This window comes from Embiotoca jacksoni, unplaced genomic scaffold (genome assembly GCF_022577435.1).
Source record: "Embiotoca jacksoni isolate LCO1_2020_lvr unplaced genomic scaffold, fEmbJac1.0.p SCAF_30, whole genome shotgun sequence".
NCBI lineage: Eukaryota > Metazoa > Chordata > Actinopteri > Embiotocidae > Embiotoca > Embiotoca jacksoni.
The window spans coordinates 795,318-816,763 of NW_027185382.1; the positions used below are offsets into that span (position 1 = coordinate 795,318).

Sequence of the window (21,446 nt, forward strand, 5' to 3'; positions counted from 1 at the left end):
AGGAAACGGTGAGGGTGTCACGTCTTTCAGCGAGCGAGGAGAGGAGAGGTCAAACCCAGAAACATGTGCTGCCTGAACTTTGGCTCTTTTTCTTCCTGTAAGGACGCCTTCCCTCTCCCTCTCTCTTTTATTTTTTCACTTTGTTCGCTCACACACCCAGAAGTATGCAGACACAATGAGAAGCAGGACCAAGTCACATTTTCATGCTGAAATTAGACATTTATGTTGGTTTTCTAAACCCCTTTACAAGGTTTATCAATATATTTAAAGAAATAAACACTAATACAGGGTTTATAAATCTCTGTCTGAAATGTAAACTGAGACTTGCATGTCCAAGATAAATGTTTACTATCTCACAAGCAAGTTGGTTTTAATTTCAGCCATCTAATACGGGACTTTTTAACATGGGACAGTTGACTAAGCACTCAACTGTGACTGGATGTCTGGAAGAAGAAGCATTGTCTCCCTCTAGTGGTAAGGCTCATTTGAACTTGTCAAAGTAAAATATTGCTGTTCATGAAGGACGACCTAGGGTTTATTCACCTTGTTATTGCTTTAGTTTTTCGGGAGCAGCACAGTTGTTCCACAGAAAGACATTTATTCCACATCCATAGTCAACAATAAACAAATAATTTGCAATTTACAGTCATACTTTGCATTTACAGTTGAAGTTTTAAAAGGATATACAAAGGTTTTGTGTTGGAAGAGTAAATGAGTTCCTGTACAGAACTTAATAATTTAGGTTCAAGCACCATTATCATGTTTTATTCCATTCAAATTAAGAACTACAGTCATTGCTAGGATAACTCCTGCTCTACTCACACCTCTGGATGTGCATTTACTGGAAAGAAAAGTGATCACTAGTATAAAATGAAAAGGTTTGAATGCTTTTATTCACTATAAACCTTCACCTCTATGAACTGTTCCCTAAATTCCAATGAAGGCTGTTTTTTTTCCAGCTTATGCAAGTTTACAATCCATCTCAACCCCACTATTTATTTTTCTGTTTAGGCCTTAATGTTTCATTTCCCTTTGGAGAGCTTGTGCTCTGAGTTATGCATTTATTGATGAGGTGAATAAATTACGTCCTACCTGCTGCACAGCTCTCGTATGCAGCTGAAGGGAAGTGTAGCCATGTGTGAAGAACGGCAGCAAAGAAACATCTCACCTCCATCAACTTTTACGCTCACAGAAAGAGGAGTCCATGGACTATAATTTCTGGTGATGATGTTACTCCTCTGTAAAAAGGGCTGTCTGTGTCCATCTTGCATCGTGTCTTTATGAAAAGCACACAGGGCCGATGTCCAGGCCGAACTCCTGATCAGCCTTTCCAATGTCCATGGGGGCCACGTCCACGATGGGCAGCCTGGCCGAGGTTTGAGTCCTGTACTCAATCACAGTCTTGCCCCACTCTCCATTTGATTTCTGAGGAAAAAAGAAAAACGAAAAGGTCAATTTAAGTGTCGTCCAGTCATTTTTCAAAGAATCCAGGTATTTAAGTGAGGACTTACCGCACAGCCATCCTCGATGACGGTGTACCGCAACCGGTTGTTGCCTTGCGCTCTGAGTTCTTGGCCATTGGAGCCTCTGAGGATCAGAGCCTTCTTCAGGCTGCTGCTCTTACCGTCTTTATAAGCCAAGCTGTTCCTGCAGTGGTAGGTGATGTTCTGGTGAGACTCTTTGGACAAAAGCTGCAGAAGCTTCAGCTGAACGGCCACTGCGTTCGGCTGCTCCTCCTTGTTTCCATAGCGGATCTGAAATTAGATGTAAATTTGACATGATTACACAGTGGGCATGCTGGATTTCAAAGATTTTGTAGTGTTCACAACACAAAAAATAGCCTTGGTTTCTCACTGTAGTTCCACCGTTCATGTCGGCTCCAAACCAGACGGGTGTGTTGGCACTGGGACTGGATTTGGTCCACCAGGCTTTGCGGGGAATGTTGTCCGGATTAGCAGAGATGCAGGTTTCACCACTTTCCATGTTACAGAAGACCTTGATGGCATCTTTTATACTTCCTTGGTTTGGATCTATCCAGTAGTCACCTGTATCAAAGGTAGAAGTAAAATCACTGGTAAATAAATAAATGAACGCAGGATGTAAATGAGCAGCAGAAGGCAGATTAAACAGCAGCCTGACCGCTGGGCTTCTGAGGGTAGCACTGCTTGATGTCCTGGCAGGTTTTTGCAGGGTTCATCTTGGTGCCGTCAGGACTGCGGAGGTTCTGCAGGTGTCCACTGAGGGTCTTCAGTGTGGCTCTGACGCCGGTGTCTGTACGCAGGATGGTTGAGATCTTGTTGGGAAGCGCTTCATCTTTGTTGAACTCCGGCAGTAGATAATGATCAGCAGCTGCGTCGCCCTCAATGAACTCCAAAGCTTCTGGAAACTCGCCGTTCCCGTCGTAATCGACCAGACTGGCAAAGAGGTCTTCCACAGCTGCGGTGGGGGGGCCTGGGGGGCCTGGAAGGCCCGGGGGTCCGGGTTCACCATCAGGGCCCTGAAAGAGAAAAGATAAACATGCTTCATGTCAGGAATTTAGGAATTAAGAAGGATTATCTCGATTGAGCAGTTTGGATCTCATCTTGTGTCACCTGTGCTCCGATGTCTCCACTGGTTCCTCTGCTTCCAGGAGGACCCATCGGCCCGGGCTGGCCGATATTTCCCTCCTTTCCTGAAGGACCCACCACTCCCGGAGGCCCCTGTGTGGTTAAATGACAGACAGAGATTTAAACTACCATGTGAGGTGATTTTACATTTAGGTTTTTTGTTGTGAGATTCTCACTGACTCTCTGTCCAGCTGGTCCAACAATCCCTATTGCTCCTGCGTCTCCTGTGGCGCCCTGAAACAAAGAATTCACTGATAAAGTTTTCTTGAAGTAACAAGACAAAACCCTTGATTTTTGTCCTTTAAATTGGTAATATAGATGAGGAATCTGTTGTTGACTTGGGTACAGATATTTCTAAAAGTTTCTAAAGTAGCTTTGTGTCGTATGAAAGGATTTTTCTTACAGTTATTCCCGGAAGGCCGTGGAGCCCAGTGAACCCTCTGTGTCCTTTCTGACCCCTCTCTCCTTGCTCTCCAGTGCCTCCTTTCTCTCCCTGAGGTCCTTGAGGGCCCTGAGAGCAGACACAGGATGATAAGTCAACACATCACTGGAAAACACCATTTTGAGCATCAACAAGGTGATAAATTGTCTTACCGCTTTCCCCCGTATGCCAGCAGGTCCTGAAGGTCCAGGGGGGCCAAAGGCACCCTAAAATCAAGACAGGCAGAGAGACATGAGGGAGGAGCTGTGATTTATAGATGTGCTGATATGCGATCGATAGATGTAACATTCAATTTAAACTAAACTCACGTTTTCGCCTCTTTGCCCAGGACTGCCGGTAATTCCCACCGGACCGTCACCGCCCGGAGACCCTATAACACCAGCCAGACCCTCGGGCCCAGGATTGCCCTTGTCTCCCTACAAACACATACACAGGTCAGTGATTGTAACACACCTATGGCCTTTCTTAACACACACATATGTATCGTGTGGTTACTCTTACCCTATCTCCTACGAGACCGTCCTTTCCAGGAGGCCCCTCTGTTCCAGCGATACCCTGAAAAACACACATAATCACATGAGAAACTTCCAACAAGAAGATCTGAAGGGAAAAAGGGAAACTGTGTATTTTTGACAATTTTTTTTTTTTACATGCTCCTATTTTGGAGAAGTTAGTAAATAAGTTTCTTCAGGGGCTAATGTCAGACACCAAATGTGGTTCATGTCATTCTAGATGAGAGAGGTGTCTTAAATAAAAGCTGTGGAATAACTGGACTTGGCAGATCCAACCTCAGGGCCGGCGTCTCCTCTTGGCCCAGTGGCTCCTGGTAATCCAACCCCACCAGCGGGACCTTTGCCGCCCTGAGTTCCAGGAGATCCTGCTTTTCCTGGTGGACCCTGAGAAACAAATAAACAAAAACTTCCTCATCTAATTCTAATAGCAATAACTGATCAGCGGAGTTTTGGCCTGTCTTTGTGTGGCGAACAATGAACAGGAAATATTATCAGCAGGGATACATACAGCAGGACCTGGCAGTCCCAGCATGCCTCCTTCTCCTCTGACTCCAGGCTGACCGACAATTCCTCGCTGTCCTGCAGCGCCAGCAGGTCCTGGAGGCCCATCAGGACCCTGACAGAGAAACACATGAGACGATAAGCAACTGAAACAACAACAGCAAATACAAATGCTTTGCTGTATCTTACCAGGGGACCGTCCTCTCCAGAGTCTCCCTTGTCTCCAGCGCTGCCCGGAGGGCCCGAGTGTCCGCTCTCGCCTTGACGTCCCGTTGCTCCGTTCTCTCCTCGAATCCCAGCAGGACCCTGTTTACCCGGAGCACCGATAGGTCCGTCTGCCCCAACGGCACCCTGAAACGCACACATTAACACAAAAGTGACTTCATGAATCCTCTGCAGGTGTGAGAACACGGGTTGGGTCTGAAAAACAAAGTGACAGCTGCTTATCGTCTGTTTTATGATATTAAGTATTTAAGCTGAGGTCAGTTCATTTTTATGATGTAACTCACAAGGGAGCCTGGTGGTCCAACTCCTCCAGACAACCCAGGGAAACCAGGAGAGCCCTGTGGCAAGAAAACACTTCTAATGACATGTGCTTTAATTATGATGATACTTGTTTAGTCTGAGTGTTAGAAGGCGCTCTTGAGGAGGACTGTTGACTGTTGCAGGGTCAGAATATGAAGCCTCACTCACCGTTTGACCCTGTGTTCCTCTGCCCCCTTTCAGTCCATTCACACCACTGGGTCCCTACAAACACAGCAGCAGATATAAAATTGCATATTTTTAAATAATCGAAGCGATCGATCGAACTCGCCTCTGGAATCGTTTACTTTGTTGTGGACTTAGTTGCTGTTTTGAACGCGTACCTGTGTTCCTGGTTTCCCAGCCATTCCCTGTGGTCCGGGTGCTCCTCCTTCTCCCTTCAGGCCTGGCTCACCTGTTTCACCTTTGACCCCAGGCTGACCATCAAGACCCTGGTAAAGAAGACAGGAAATCAGCCTCTGAGTTCAGACCTGTGCTCTTCTTTTGTAAGTTTTATCTGTGTTTAGTGGACACTTACAGGAGGTCCAGGGAAGCCAGCAGCACCAGTTGGACCGTGCTCACCAGTAGAACCCTGCAAATATCATCACACACAAACACGCACTTTGTCAAGAGGCGATTCAACGAGAAACTAATATTAATTTAACTTAATGCGAGTTGTAAAATAAAATGTTCTGCTGACAGCAATTCCTCGAGAGCCTCGACGTCCTGCAGGTCCTTGAGGGCCCGTTTCACCCTGAAAAAAAGAAACAAATCAATTCAGTCACCAGTGATCATTTAAATTGTACTATTTACATGGCAGGCATTTGTATTAACCCTGTAATGTTGTTTTACATGAAGATGCACAAGAGTCTTGCTTTTACCCTTTAACTCTGGAAGCCAAGTTAATTAAGTTTGCTCTTCAATTTTACTAAAATAGGGTCAATATTGTGTCATTGTAGGAGTGTTTTTTGGTCAATAATACAATACTGAACCGTCACATTTCCAGGTTTCAATACATGCTGAATAATTGTGATTATCAGCTCACCTTCTCTCCATTTGGTCCACTCGCACCAACAGGTCCAACAGAACCAGGAAGCCCCTTTAATGATGACATAAAAATGAAGAGTATTATATTTCAGAAAAAAGATAATTTAACTAAGATTAAACAGCAAATATGTTTTCAATCAAGTGAAATATTTGGCCACGTCTGCAGTATCATCTGCGTCCGAGTCGACTCACCCGGGCACCATCAGCTCCTGCTTTGCCTTCAAGTCCTTTGTCTCCAGCAGTGCCCTGTTCGAGGAAATCAGCCTTATCAGTCATCACACATGAAACGATTTCTCTTTTCGGTGATTTAGTTTCTCAGATTCACTTTGACAACCCCCAAAAAAGATCAAGTCGCAGTGCCTCACATTGTGTTACACTGACAAACAGAGCAGAGAAACTAGAGTTTACAAACAGAAATCCTTCTTTAACTTACAGCGTCTCCCTTCGGGCCTGAAGTTCCTGGTATGCCTCTCTCCCCCGGCATCCCCTGAAGTCCTGGACCTCCTGGCTCTCCATCAGTTCCCTTTGGACCAGCGTTACCCTAAAATGTACAAAGAACACAGTAAGATTCATTGAACATGATATTATTAATTGCACAGCTTCGTAGGGTTGGGTTTCTTCAGGTTTTGATATTAATGGTTTTATGGTCATGATACCTTTGGCCCGTCTGATCCTGGTCCACCTGGAGTACCTTTAGGTCCGTGGAGCCCATTGGGCCCGATTTCACCTCTTTCACCTGGAGGGCCTCTTTCTCCCTGCAAAGACGAGCAGGAGATTAAGACGAACAACTTCTATTTATTGCATTAAACTAAATAACAAAATGTATTTGTAAGGTGATGATAGATAAATGTGTCTGTATAAAATGAATAAGAGCTGCATCCTTCATGATGGGTGGGAACACCAATGAGCAGGACTGATGGACTTACTCTTGGACCTGTACCTCCAACAGCACCAACCTCTCCAGCAAGACCCTGCAAGAAACCATGAGGTTCAAAGACATATTATCAGAAGAGAGAATATGAATGACTCATCGTGGACAATATACAATTAGGAGCTAGTCGGCATTTATGTGTTACTTCGTCATACCTCATCACCTGGTTTTCCTGACTCTCCTGGTGGGCCTGCTGATCCGGGCAAACCCTAAAAAGCACCAACCCAGCTTTATTTAATGATAATGACAAAACAGACAGGCCAGATTGACAGTTGACAGTCCAGACTCATTAATATGCTGGGATAGTTAAAGCAGGAGTTATGCTTTTCTTTGAGATAAAAATGTTTTTTTAATTTATACTTATCCTATCTGTAGATTAAATTATATTGGTTATGTAGTTATATGTCCGGTCTGAAACTTGTAATGTTGCTATCCTGGCCTGGTCTCCCTTCACAAGGAAGTTACCTAGTTAAATAATTAAAAACTGTATTTGACCAGTTTGAGCTCCAGTACAAAGATCTCAATGTCTATGGTGTGCAGTTCACCTGGAACCCGTTGACTCCCTGAGGTCCCTGCTCTCCTCTCTTTCCTGCAGGACCCTGAAGAAAAGCAAGTGTACAATTACATACATATAATAATTTTAATTATCAATAATGAGATCATCTCAACAGAGTTAGATGCTTACCGCTGGGCCAGCTGCACCAGCAGCGCCTTCCTCTCCGTCTTTTCCATGAACACCCTGAAGGACAGTTGAAGTACAACATTTATCAGTGTTTCTGGACATCAATGAAGAGTGTTAGGCCCCATTAAGAAGAATAAATCATAACATGAACAGTGAAAATAACTTGCCCTTTGACCTGGAGGTCCAGGACTTCCAGCCTCTCCAATCTTCCCAGCATCACCCTAAAAATGAACAAATACCCAAACACAGAAATCAGCATCCGTTGCAGCTTTTAAATGACGATCTGTGGGTTTTTAACACATATTTGCGTATATATTTGTATGTATTCATCTTACAGATACTTGTATACAAAGCAAAGTGTGTAGTTCTACTTTGGAGGTCAGTCGGAGTTTGTTAATTGTTTCAGTTTGTTTTAAATAACATTAAAATAGTCTAAATGGTTGCTTCTCTATCACATGTTCCAAACAACGATTACAGAACGGTACTTGTCAGGTGATCTCAGACACATTGATACTGACAGCGAAGCCCTTTGGTCCTGGCAGACCCATCGATCCAGCTGGGCCCCTGTTTCCAGTAGAACCAGCGGGGCCTTGTTTGCCATCCTCTCCTGCTAAGCCCTGGAAAGAATGAAAGAAAATTAAATCCAAACCATCGTGAAACAAACACCACAAATGTACTCTAAGTGAGGGAAAAATGACATACCGTTGGTCCTAGCTTTCCCTCTGGTCCCTGGGCACCAATAAGTCCTGTGAGACCCTGTGAAATAAGACACACAAAGACATGTTTTATAAAGATTGTACAATAATCTTGAAAGATTCTGCATCTATAAATGGAAACCAGAAAGTCTTGATAGTTAACTCTTAATTGCAGGTATCTTTGATGTGATGAAAGGCTGAACCACTAGAGATGGCAAAAGTTACAAGACCTCATAATCCTGGCGATCAATTACACCGTGTGACTCACCCTGGCTCCCGTTAAACCCGCCTCTCCATTGCGTCCTTCATCTCCACCTAAACCTTTGGTGCCTGTCGAACCTGGCCCCCCTCTCTCACCTTGAGCTCCCTGTTCAGACAGAAATCAAACACTTTAAACCACTGGAACAGATGTAACAAAGATGATGGTCAATAATAATCCTAAATACTCACCTTTTGGCCGGGTAAACCGTCTGCACCAGGGAACCCTCTGTTTCCTGGAGCTCCCTAGAACCAATGAACGATGCTTTTATATGTCCTTTTTCCAGATTTGTGTTTTGCGTTTCCAATAAATGTTTAAAGGACTCACAGATTCTCCTGGGGATCCCAGAGCCCCGATGGATCCAGCATCACCGCGGGGTCCACGCTTGCCATCCTCTCCCATGGGGCCTAATGGACCCTGAGAACCGTGGTCACCCTAAAATAAATCAACCAGTGAATCAGTCAGTCTGTCAACCAACACCAACATAACATTAAACAACTTTAAGAGTCTTTATTTCGAGATGGTTTTCAGCTCACTCGTTCTCCCTTCAGTCCACCTTCTCCTTTGAATCCAGGCACTCCAACTTCACCCTGTGAAACAAGACCACATCAATCAGGACAGATATTTAAAGACAGAAATGGACTCAGATAACAGGTACAATGAAAGTTGAATGAAATGAGAGCTCGTACCAGTTGGCCTTTTGGTCCTGATGCTCCTGTAGTTCCCTGGGGACCGGGGGCGCCAGCCGGGCCCAGAAACCCTGCTGGACCCTGGACTCCTGCAAGACCCTGAGAACAAAAAGCTACAGATGTAATAAAAAAAAAACATCAAAGCTTTACTGACAACTGATTTACAGAAAGATTTGATGGTGTTGACAACAAACACTTACTGCAGAGCCGCGGGCGCCTGGAGCTCCATCAGTTCCTTCAGCACCCTGTTAGAAAACAAAATGTTATTAATAATGTCATAATTAACAATAATAATTTAAAACCTGTTATAGCCCAACAGAATGAATGTTGAAGAGACCTGCTGTCCTGTGGGTCCAGCTGGTCCTACATGTCCACCATCTCCTCTGGATCCCTGCTGTCCTGGACTTCCTCTCACCCCGGTCGGTCCTGCTTCGCCCTGCAGAAGACACATCCAGGTCAAAATTAAACACATGTTGGTGACTTTAATTGTATTTTGGTGGAATTTACAAACTCAACTTTAAACCAGCAGCTTCATTACTTCTGTCACTCACCTTCATTCCTGGGTTTCCTGGAAATCCTGGCACTCCAGTGATTCCCATTGGACCCTGCAGTCAAAGGAAAGTTTCTTTAATATTCAGAAAAACTTTGGTTAAATGATTCTCCAAAAAACAGAAAATCAGCAGCATTATAAGAAACACTAGAGGATATGAATATAGTTAACAGGATCAAAAAGAAGCTCTGAAAATTAAGAGGATCCAGTTAGGACTTTAAGTAGATTCGGTTCTTACCAGAGGACCTGGTTTACCAACATGGCCGGATGCACCTCGTTTACCCTGAAAGAAAAACACAGACACTGTTTTAAACCTGAAACATCACTTCACTTATTTGTACTTTTTAAAAATGCTAATTTTTCTTTCGTACCACAGGACCAGACGGTCCGGATCGGCCTCTCTCTCCCTGCAAACCGGCCGGCCCCTGAAACAAACGACGGGTTTAGTACGAGTGGCTCTGCGTCCAATACTGGGACGGCGTTTTTACTGTATGCTTTACCTACCAGTGGGCCGGGAGCACCCATTGCACCAGAAGTACCAGAGGTACCCTGCAAAATACAAAAACGCAACTCTGAAATGAGCAAACGTCAGATTGAAACCTGTGTTAAAGGTTCCTCATTCACTGTTTTTTATTTTCGTATAGAGCTCTTCAGAGCTGTGTGACCACTCGCGTGATAAATTCCTACCTTTGCTCCGACTGTTCCAGACTCTCCTCGTGGCCCAATTAGTCCACTTTTTCCCTATTAGGGAAATTTAAATTCACAAACATGTCACACCTTGGTGTGTCTCACATAGAAAGATTAAAAAATAATCAATAAGGATTAATAACGAGGACTGACTTTGGGGCCTTTCAGTCCTGGATGACCTGGAAGTCCAGGAAATCCTCTACCACCCTGCATTCACACAAATGAACAAAATAATCACCAGTTATTGTGTTTTCTTCCCATTTAATATGTCTGTGTTAGATTATGTTAAAATGGTTATGATGAACAATGTTATATTTATTTTGGTATGAGCTCTGGCAGACGATGTGTTACCGATGATCCAGGAAATCCTGGTTCTCCTGTTGCACCTGGAGGTCCAGATTCTCCCTGAGCAGGAAAAGTAAAATAATACTTCTTAAAAATGTCTTACTGGTGAATTATCACTATAAAAGTTAGTGATAATGATGAGCAGAAGTATATTTTGTATTTTAAAGAAGATGTGTATTTATTCGACCCACATCAGTTCCAGGTTTTCCTGGTGATCCATCTGGTCCCCGACGACCTGGTTCCCCCTGAAGACACACAGAGTTACATTCAAATTTCACCCTTCAACACCTCAGGTTTAGGAACAATTTATCTCAGAGAAATGATCCTACCATTGTTCCTAGTTCTCCAGGCTCTCCGGGAATTCCCTGACCACCAACTGGACCCTGAATAAGAACATTGGACGTCACATTTTTATCTACATATATTCGATTTTGAAGTTTGAAGTGCTCTTAAATCAGATCCACAAGGAAAGTTGATGACACAGAAGCAAAATTAAAAGGAAAGATTTGCCTTTAAAAGGCTTTGAAGGCCAAAACTTACTTGTGGTCCGGGTGACCCTGGAAGTCCTCGCGGTCCTGCTTCACCCTGAAATGATATCATTTCATACACTGTAGTAACTCTGTATATTTAAGATACAGTTTACAGTTCCATTCCTATACAGCAGCACTCACCCTTGTGCCTGTCAGCATCCCCATCGGACCCGACTTCTCATTGAAACCTGAAGCCATCTGTGACACCAGGTTTCCCTTTTGGGAAGAGAGTGATTCAAAAATAAAATGTTTAGCAAAGAAAATCATTGTAAAAAAGAAAAAGGCATTTTGCTGTTTAATGTGAATGTCAACTTGGAGAAAAGCTCACCCCTGGGGAAGAGGGATAGCCAGGGGCTCCTGCTTCTCCTGGACTTCCTGGCACACCAGGTTCTCCGTCAAATCCTTGAGGCCCCGTGAATCCCTGCAGTTTGTGTAGAGAAATATTATTGAGGAGAGAAAACCCACAGTTGTACGTTACATATTTAAAAACGGCATCTAAACAGTGATGAATACACAGTTAATTTATGTATGAGATAAATATAAGAAGACCGAGTGACTGCCTCTCCTGCTGCAATTCCTCCTCCTGCAGTAGTGAGTGTTTGTCCATCAGTTCAGTGAGCAGTGATTCAGACTTACCCGTCTGCCTTTAAAGCCTCTGGGTCCAGTGTTTCCCTGAGCACCAGGAGGACCCTAAACCACAAGTACAAAAAGAAACCGTCAGTACAAAAAGTGATAAACCATTATCCAAATAATAGAATAATTTTGCTGGGGGTTAGTGTAAAAAAATACATGCGGATGTGGCATTTCTGGCGCCCTCTAGCGCCAAAAAAAGTGTTTTAATTAGATTTTCCTGTATCTGAACTCCAGAATATATATTTTATATAATTTGTGGTCATCATAAGTCAAATGTTTAAATCATAGAGAGAAAGAGTGAAATAAATAAGAACCCACCGCGGGTCCAGGAAGTCCAGGGAGGCCCACAACCTGGAGAACACACAGATAATTTATTTATTTATTGAAAGCTGCATTAAAAAAATATTTTAAAAAAACACAATATATGACTATTGTTATTGATATTACTTACATATGGGATATCACCTGGTTCACCTTTCTGCCCCTATAAAGCAGCAAATCAACATTTTTTTTAAATGACGGTTGTTATTATTGAATAATCAAGAAAAATATGAATCCATGTCAGAAGAATCACATACCTGGAAGCCCAGAATTTCTTGGAGAAATACAAAAAAAAAGACGTTAATTTCAGTCATATTTCTACTTGATTTGCAGTGCAGTTGTTTTTGCTTGTTCTCTCACGCTTAATTATTCTTCCACAATATGTACAAATCGATTTTCATATTATAAATATTACACATCATAATTACTGTAAAACTAACATGTACGCCTCAAAGAAAGTGGAGTAAACGTAGTGTAACAACTCAAACTGATGACTGACGTCATCGTAACCCTTGCAGATGTTGTTCTGCAGCAGCTGAGTTGGACATTAGTAGTTGAGTGGGTCTCACCGATCCGCCTGCCGGCGCCGGCAAAGCTGTCGCACACGGGGCAGCACTCGCCCTCGGGCGTGACCACCTTCTCGCAGTTGGAGAGCGTTTCACACTGAATCTCGTCGCAGATGGCGACGCCGCTGTCACAGACGCACACGCGACAGGGTTCAGGTTTCCAGATGTCGTTGTGGTGGTAGATCTCCCCGTCGACCGTGCAGCTGTCCTCTTTCTTCTCATCTGCAGCTGCAACAGAAGCAGATATTAAAATTTAAAAAAAAAAAAAAAACACAGCAAAGTGATAGTCGGTAGCTATAAATCTGCCGCAAACAAGAAAGCAAGCAAATATTAACATTTAATAAGCACCTACCAGGGAATTGTTTGCATTTTTGCTTTTAATTATTGATAATTTAATTAATAATGAAACTACAATGTATATTGGTGTTCAGTGGGGGCCAAATAACAAATGTGTACCCCAGGGCCTCCTTTGAGATGAATCAGGCCAGGGTTGAATCAGATTTGATTTGCTGCTTGCTGTAATGAAGTTTATCTATGTGAAATAATCGTTAACCTGTTGCAGGGTCTGCACTGGGGGTCGATGTGGAAGCTGCGGTCAAGCACACGGGGCAACACTCGCCCTCCGGGGTTATCGTTTTCTGGCAGTCACCGAGGACCTCACACACCACGTCCTCACACACAGCCGTCCCCATGTCGCACACACACACCCGACACGGCTCCGGGCTCCACATGTCATTGTTGGCGTAGACTTTCCCATTCTCTGTGCAGGTGTCTTCATGTAACAGAAACGTGGGGAATTTCAATTATTATCGCAATATGACAATATTGCCTGGAACAGTCAATAAATCAGACAGTAAGGGAGCAGACTTGTTCATTCTTTAGCACATTTACTTCAAAACAAACATACATCACAGAAAACAAATTTCCTTCGTTTCCAGGCAGCCATTGGCTTTTACTCCTTCCCTAGCAGGATGAAAATCTATTTGCAGGCTCCTGAAATGTTCTTGATTTACCAGACAATAATAGTCTAACACTGACAAACGTGAATCCAGACCATTGGCTGCCTGAAACAAAAGGAAAAATGCAAGAAAATATATTAAAAAAAAAAAAAAAAATCTAAAATAATATTGCAAAACTTTTTTTTTTAAAGTATGCATGTTTTCAAGATAAATAGCCAAAACCTGCAAGCATACCGGTCCTTTAAATACTGACAGCTCACTAACATGCTTTAAACCAATGACCATGCCCGCCGTCAATCTTCTGGTGCATCATTTAGCATCCCTTTGTGCTTAAAATAACTTACACTGGCAAAAATAGCAAAAATACATCACAGGTGCATAACAAGAAAATGCTGAACATGACAGTAAACATGGCAAAGGAGGTTGTGATTTCCCTGAGGAATACACTTTATTTGGTAAATAAATCACTTGATCAACTTGTTTTTGCGTGGCAGTAAAATTTGTCGCAGCTGCATCCTTGCACAAAATTTCCTGTTATCATTAAGGGACACAAGGATGAAGTGACGAACAGCTTTTGTTGCACACAAGTCGGTTGAGAAGCGAGCTTATCTGGCAAAAAGTAAATGTATTCCTCTTGCAAACTGAAAACATGGTCAAAGGGAAACCTGAAGACAATACAGACATAAAAACTCATATTTCACAGTGGTGTGCACAGGATGGAGCCTGAAGAGGAGGGCTTCAGGCCTGGAGACGTGACACAGAGCACCACCGAGTTTGAGAAAACGTCACCACAAAACTCTGCAAGAAAAATAACCAAGACGTCGGGATAAATGTCGCATTCCAGTTTACCAGTTTTAGTGCCCGGATGCTGCGCTGCAGCCGAGCACACGGGGCAGCACTCGCCCTGTGGGACCTCTGTGGTCTGGCAGTCAACTAGATCCTCACACACCACGTCCTCACAAAACACCGTCCCCATATCACATATACAGATTCGGCACGGATCGGGGTTCCATATCTGATTGTTGGAGTAGACTTTGCCGTCCGCTGTGCAGGAATCTTGATGAAAAAGAACAGCAGCTGGGGTCAGAAGCCGGAGTCCTTTCTGTCAGCTGGTACACATGGTAAAGCTCATCATTATAGGAACACAAGTTTATGGGTTTTCACTCTCAAATGGTGCCACAGAAAATGGTGTCTTGGTTCAGAAAGCCATGATTATGGCAGCAACAGACGACTTACCACCCTGCTAGAAGGATTTAGTAGAAATTTCTGACTAAAAACAGTTTGGTAAGACAGTTTAATTCTGTGACAATCTGCTGCAGTGAATAAACAGGATAATGATTCACAACACAAACCATACATAATCTTTGTCATGACAATCCCACAGTTTGTTAACATTTTAACAAACTGTGGAGGCAAATGAGCAGATCAGGAGTCCAGAAGAGGTTTCAGATGAAGCTTCACTTATTTTTTACATTATAACACCACACCAAAGGTTCACCGTCACCTACCAGTTCCCTCTGTGTCTTTACACAAACAAACTGAGCTCCTTATATACACCTCCTCCCTCTAATTAGCCCATACATACCATCTACAGCTAAGTATATATATATGTATATATATATATATGTACAATAAATATTTACATGATTTCACCAACCCAAAAGATATCCATAATAATTCACAGTCCCTATAATTAGAGTAAATTATCAATACACAGAGAAAGAAATATTTTAGGCTTTTACAGAAGATGAGTTTGAGGGTGGAAATCTTTTGACTTGTTCCCTATTTTCAGTAACATGACATTCAACTTCTGTGATTTAGATCGAAAAGTCTTATTAAATCCACAAAAATAGACGCAGTGTGGATATTTATGGAACAGACAGCCCAAGGTTGAAATCTGCTCTTCCAAACATCAAGTTGAAAACATTTATTACCAGTTTTATTGTCCGTGTTAGGAGTGTGTGGTGTGGCTGCTGAGCACACGGGGCAACACTCGCCCTGTGGGGCCTCGGTTGTCTCGCAGTCCCCCAGCTCTTCACACACCACCTCCTCACACACCACAGTCCCCGTGTCACACATACAGATTCGACACGGCTCTGGGCTCCATATCTGATTGTTGGAGTGGGTCGTGCCGTTTTCTGTGCAGGTATCTTCATGAGACAGAACAGCAACCACATGAGTATCATGGGTGATTCCCTTCCAGTGTGTGCATCATTGTGGGGTTTTCAAGCATGTGTGCAGTTTTCCTCTTTTATTATCTTATACACATCCCGTCTGAAAAAAGGCCCAAAATTATTTTAAACCTCTGGCAAATCTCTGCATGCTAGAAATACGCTGTTTTACATGTAGTCACTGCTTCTTCTTTTCTTTCTTTTTTTTCTCTTTTTTTTAGCTCACAAAGAGCTAATCCAGTCCTTAGAAAGAAAAAGCAAGAGATTCACTCAAACCCATGCTGTTGTAGCTGTCTACATCCACCTCCTTCCCCTCTATTATGCTACAACTTGCAAGAAGTGGCCAATACTCGTACACTACACCCTTTAAACAGCTGCCAAAACCGCAATTTGAAAAATCCCTCCAGTCACTCACTACTACTTCCGTCTACGTCAGCCGAAGGCAACGATGGAGTTTCGTCATTCTGAGCTGCACCTGCAACACACCGGCAATATGTCCTCAAGACAAATCTGCTTAAAATAAATTTTCCTTTTTGTATTGAGAAAATCTACGTGGTTCTCACAGCACTGCGACGCTATAATTATGATGTATGACTGTACATTAAACAGTATGTAAAAAATTCAAAAATCTTCAACTGCTGCAGCAGTAAAAACATCACAATTCAATATATAATCATTATAATATATGTTATATAGATTATATTATATAAGAGAAGTATGTATTATAATATTATATAAATTATATATATTAAAATAAAATTTATCAATATAATATATACATATAATATGGAGATAAAATATCAAATATCAGCCGGAGTTGCTGATATTGTACTGAAACCCCCATAATGATGCATGACACTGACTGAAAGGGAGCTGAAGGTGCTGAAAATTCCCCACATATTGAAGGTATACAGCTGCAGTGATTTCTATTTACCTGCTCGAGTGTCTGGTCTGTGAGTCGGTGCTGCAGCTGTGCACACGGGGCAACACTCGCCCTCTGGAGTCACAGCCAGCTGGCAGTCACCCAGCTCCTCACACACCTCGTCCTCACACACTACAGCCCCCATGTCACACACACAGACTCGACACGGCTCTGGCCTCCATAGCTCATGGTTGGAGTAGACTTTTCCATTTTCTGTACAGCTGTCTGAGTCAAGCAGAGCAGCAGTCAACATGTGGAGCAACACATTCATGTAACTCTCCTGGGAGACACTGAGGCCAGTGTTGATGTATTGATGATGAATTATTCACACCACTAAAGGTCATAAAATGATATGCGTGCATAGGAGAAATTACTCATTATTAGAAGTTGTATTTTTCTTTAATTTAATCCAGCATGGTCAATAAAAACACACAACAAGAACCTCAACAATCTACTGTGGCTGTGGTTTTCAATATTTCAATATTCATCAATTAGGGCACTTCCCAACTTTTTACTGTACTGAACATTTGGGCCCAAAGTAAATGTAAATGTTGCCTACTATACCCTGGCACAAGTCATAATTACGACCCAGGGACTTTAAAGGGGAATTCCACACTCTATCCATCAGACTCAGTTTTTTAAAAGTGGTAGAAACTATGTTAAACTGTGTGTGGTATTTTAAAGACACTGCATTTAAGTTGCACAATAGAAATTGTGGTATCCATCTGTTTTTGAAACACTTTCTGGGGTCTAAAATTGAGGACACCGTGTTCTCTGCTGCTATAAATGATTTTTTTTTTCTGCTTCTCGCAATTTTCATGTCTGAAGACCACGTTGTAACATCGTCTGTGCCCCCAAAAACCTTTTTGTTCTTATATTTGTAATGATTTAGTTCCTGCATCTGCCAAACATATAGCAAACGAAACATGGCTCCAAAATGAGACACAGGAACCAATTAACTGTAGAAACATCGTGAACAGACAGACACAGAGTGGCAGGGCTATTCAGTGTGCCAATCAGTGACGAGACTGTGGTCAAACTCGAAAGCTCCTGGCTGCGAATGCATCTAATAAATGTGTCTGTATGCAAGTATGCAATCATCTCTGCAACAGAAATGTCTCTTACACCTCGACTTTAAAGGCCCATAGTTTTCACGTCAGCACCTCACGTTGCAAAAGCCATCATCATGTCATTTAATCAAGAGCTAAAGTATGAGGTAAAATTAGGCTGTGGAATCTTATAATTTAGAAAGATAAAAGAATAAGCAGAGCTGACTCATTCTGCTGCCAGTTTCTGTGAGAGAAATACAATTTAACATGTAAAAACATGCATAAAGCTCACTATTATACACATTTATTTCAATTGAGATACATTTTTTCAAGTAGTTTTGTAGTTGAAGGTCAATTTTACCGTGCAGAAAGTCATTTCAGCGACATTTTGCAAACACAAAATAAAAAGATACAGTTGTTGGGAAGTGTGGAATAATCATGCTTTAGTGACCCAGATACTTTTTTCTTTGAGAAAAGTAAAGATGAAAACATCTGAGAAAATGACATGCTAAGATAAACAAGTTTTTTTGCAGAGTAAAAGGACAGTTCTGGCAGTTTGTACCCTGCTGGCTTTGGATCAAAATCTAGCACCTTCCACCAATTCATCCCAAAGCAATCAGGAAACAGAGCAAAACTAAAAAGAAGGAGAAACAAGCAGATATGGACACCTGCTATGGGCTTTGTGAGTATTTTAATGCAGACAGTTTGGTGACATCCCTAAGCACTTATTATGTGGTGGAGCCTCTCCCCGCGAGAGAGCCGGTTTGTAAAGCTGTAGTTATTTCAAGGGAAACCACAGCGGCTGTATTATATGTTGGGCTTGGGTAGAACTTGTGGTTTGGCTTTATTTGGGAGAGCACTGAGTTGCCACACCCGGAGGAACCTCCTGAAAGCTCCTTCACCCTGACGAGCTGCTCTATTCAAACAGTGACTAAGCTGCAGTTTCTTTGGGCTGTTAGCAGATATTGGGATTTTTTTTTTTCCTTCTGCAGCTTCTAATTTTAGAATATCTGACCTTTTATTCTGCAGAAAACACATGTATTGTCTTAATCTCTGCAGAAAAAAATTGCTTTGCTGTTTTGAAGATTTGCAGAATTTTTAGTAAAGTCTTCATCTACAAACTTTGTGAATTTGTATGTGATTATAGCTTACATATACAGCATGAGCTCAATTATCATGACTAACCAAGGGTTTCTTTTTAAGTGCAGTTTTCTGCCCTAACTGCCTGAACACAGGTTTATGTTCTAAAAATATTCAGCCCACATAAATTAGATCTTAGCCTACCGATTCACAACGTGAGGCTAAAGTCATGATGATGTATTGGATGAAAAAGGTGTCCTTATTTTCAGACTTTGCTCAAATCTTTGCTTGAGACTCCAAATAAGTCAGAATAAAACTGAACCAAAGAGCAACATATTTAAACTTTTAAAGTTTGTGATTACACCTATGCACTAACTTGAGAGAAATGAAAAGTGATGCTATTTATGAGGCTAATGCCAGCAACCTGTTAACTGAGCTTAGCATGCAAATTGGAAACAGTGGTAATCAATAACTCACTCACAGCTAAGCAAGCAAACAGATGAGACTCCGCTTAAAACTTACTAAACTAAAGGCTATACCTTCCTGTAGCAATGTTAAAATACAGCCGTGTTGTTTATACAACTTTCATTTTATATTTCTGACAATATTTGACCTTTTTATTGCAAGGATCACACCAGTTCATCTCTGTAGGCCTGTAGTGACACACCTGCCAGGCCACAGATGGAGAGAATGTCTTCACTTAGCATCATTGCACATAAATATGACAGGTTCAGACCGACAAACAGCTGCTGCACATGTTTAAAGTTTTTCTTTCTGCCTTTGCAGCGTGAATGCTCCAGTGGAGGTGAAGTGAGATAAAAGCGAGGGGAGCATATTTCATATCCAGCATCGCCTCACTCTGGGTGTGTCTTGTTTGCCTCTGGCCCCAAGTCTGACCAAAATTAGTGGCCTGCTTTTGTCCATCCCATCCGTAAGGCCACATCATTATAGCTGTGGCGCTCAGAACCCCTTCATTCAGCCTCGACCTTGCACTGAAATAGCCCAGCCGGCCCTGTGCACTCTTTAGTGTGCACTGCAGCCTGTAGGGGGGAAAGTATTTTTGACCCAGGATCACATCCACTGGGAGGTTTTATTTTAGAAAACGAACAAGGACAGCCACATCTCCTTTGAGAAATCACCTTGAATTGTGGATTTTGTCTCACTTAAGCCTTATTATCAGTCATCAATGTCATTTCAGTATTAAAGCTTATTGTCACCTCTAAGATTACTTATTAATTCCTGAAAAGTTAGCAGTTTTAGCCAGATTTTACACTCCCAATCATCACTTTGTGGCTTTTAGCAGCTTCATGAACAGGAACGTGGTGTCTCACTGAGGCATAATTAACCTTTCTAGTCTCAGTTGTGGGTGTGATTTTAACCTTTGGTTCCTAAACCACAAGGCCGGTGTGGTCCCAGTTTAATTTTACAAGACAACATGCAACCACATCCTAGAATTTGAAAAAGAACAAACCAGGGATATAATGAGAAAAACAAACATGTCAGTTTCATAAAAATACACATGGAAGAGTTTTTACAGGTTGGGGTTTCTCCATTTTGAATCATTAGAAGAGGAAATCCAGAGGAAACATTGTTGTCAGGAGCAATATACAAAACAAACATGAAAAATGACAAATTAAGCATTTATATAACTGGAAATCATTGGGGAATCAGGCCAAAAATGACTTTTTTACTTGTTTTTCTGCATCTAAAGTGTATATATTGTGATGGACAGATATTGCTTTCAGAATAAAATCCCAAGAAAGCAGAGGAGCAATCCATTATCGCTGAAACAGATCAGGTATCAACACAGAAAACCAATCAGAGCACAGAAGGAGAAGTTACATTTGGGTGGCTGTCACTCACCTTTCTTGGTATCTTCTTGGCAGGTCACAGCAATCACCTGAGCCAAGGTGATGGCCAGGCAGACAGTAATCCTAGAGTACAACAAGGGGCCCATGTCTGCATGCCAGACATGCAATGTCCTCACACAGAGCCGAAGATGTCAGAGAGCCAGACCCCGAGCTACAGCATCCAGACTGAAAAATACAAATATCCCTGAGTGCAACAGGCTCCGAGATGAGCGATCACTGCAAACTGAAACAAGCTCCCTCTTCAACCCCCCAACACCTCCCTCCTCCTCTCTCAACCTCCCTCCCTCCCTCTCGTCTCCTCTCTCATCATTTCTTCTTGCTTTATTTCAAGGCCAGCCTCCTCCTTAGACTCCTGCAGTAGTCCCTAAAGCACGGTACTAATTAAAGACTGTATGATATTTGTCAAAAGGCTGATGAAAGAAGACAAACTGGATGATGAAAAATGACTTTTGAAAGCTCGAGCTGAGGATATTTTTAGGATTATTGTTGATCTTGCACGTGCACAACAAACTCCTGATGTGGGATTTACAGTTTGTTGCATGGACTTTAACCTTGACTTCTTTGAGGTTTTATTTGTGTTGATGTATCCGAAACGATTTGCGGGAAACTTCCACTGCCGTGCTATCTACCTGAAACTCGACTTGCTGACCTACATCTGTGCTGTTTGAGCGGTTTACAGCGTGCATGTTTCATCTATCTGATGTGTTTTCCAGGGCGAAGCTCTGCCAAGCCGTCGGTCCCTGAGGTGATGTCCCAGAGGTGGACAACAAAACAAACATCACAACTCGTCTGCTGCTGTCTCCTCTCCTGATTCCTACACTGAATACTGTTTTCTTCATGTGATTTTAACTTCCGTTTGGTTGTGAAAGTTTACCC

General features: G+C 42.4%; 1 protein-coding gene across 1 annotated transcript; it reads right to left on the reverse strand.

Annotated features, from left to right (window-relative positions):
• Nucleotides 1-291: 291 nt before the first annotated feature.
• On the reverse strand, nucleotides 292-20,739 carry LOC138207146 (collagen alpha-2(V) chain-like). The gene is made up of 55 exons (XM_069164184.1): nucleotides 20,563-20,739; nucleotides 13,072-13,290; nucleotides 12,522-12,746; nucleotides 12,210-12,226; nucleotides 12,083-12,115; nucleotides 11,950-11,982; nucleotides 11,635-11,688; nucleotides 11,327-11,419; nucleotides 11,140-11,214; nucleotides 11,009-11,053; nucleotides 10,798-10,851; nucleotides 10,660-10,713; nucleotides 10,475-10,528; nucleotides 10,277-10,330; nucleotides 10,124-10,177; nucleotides 9,941-9,985; nucleotides 9,808-9,861; nucleotides 9,675-9,719; nucleotides 9,438-9,491; nucleotides 9,224-9,322; nucleotides 9,087-9,131; nucleotides 8,887-8,985; nucleotides 8,734-8,787; nucleotides 8,525-8,632; nucleotides 8,389-8,442; nucleotides 8,207-8,305; nucleotides 7,946-7,999; nucleotides 7,762-7,860; nucleotides 7,411-7,464; nucleotides 7,247-7,300; nucleotides 7,107-7,160; nucleotides 6,717-6,770; nucleotides 6,557-6,601; nucleotides 6,287-6,385; nucleotides 6,064-6,171; nucleotides 5,823-5,876; nucleotides 5,629-5,682; nucleotides 5,284-5,337; nucleotides 5,122-5,175; nucleotides 4,928-5,035; nucleotides 4,755-4,808; nucleotides 4,571-4,624; nucleotides 4,251-4,412; nucleotides 4,069-4,176; nucleotides 3,837-3,944; nucleotides 3,550-3,603; nucleotides 3,357-3,464; nucleotides 3,201-3,254; nucleotides 3,010-3,117; nucleotides 2,787-2,840; nucleotides 2,592-2,699; nucleotides 2,140-2,497; nucleotides 1,855-2,045; nucleotides 1,512-1,754; nucleotides 292-1,425 (listed from the first exon to the last, which is right to left on the reverse strand). Exons 1-55 carry the CDS (start codon nucleotides 20,654-20,656, stop codon nucleotides 1,279-1,281), a joined length of 4,770 nt encoding a protein of 1,589 aa, XP_069020285.1. The 5' UTR covers nucleotides 20,657-20,739; the 3' UTR covers nucleotides 292-1,278.
• Nucleotides 20,740-21,446: the final 707 nt, after the last annotated feature.

Bases quoted from the DNA above. Each gene is read 5' to 3' on its own strand.
- LOC138207146 (XM_069164184.1), bottom strand. From the start codon at position 20,656: ATGGGCCCCTTGTTGTACTCTAGGATTACTGTCTGCCTGGCCATCACC. The intron at 8,633-8,733 runs GTGAGCTGAAAA...GATTTATTTTAG, and splicing joins GTGGACTGAAGGGAGAACGA to GGTGACCACGGTTCTCAGGG. The intron at 7,161-7,246 runs GTAAGCATCTAA...GCTTTTCTTCAG, and splicing joins CTGGTGCAGCTGGCCCAGCG to GGTCCTGCAGGAAAGAGAGG.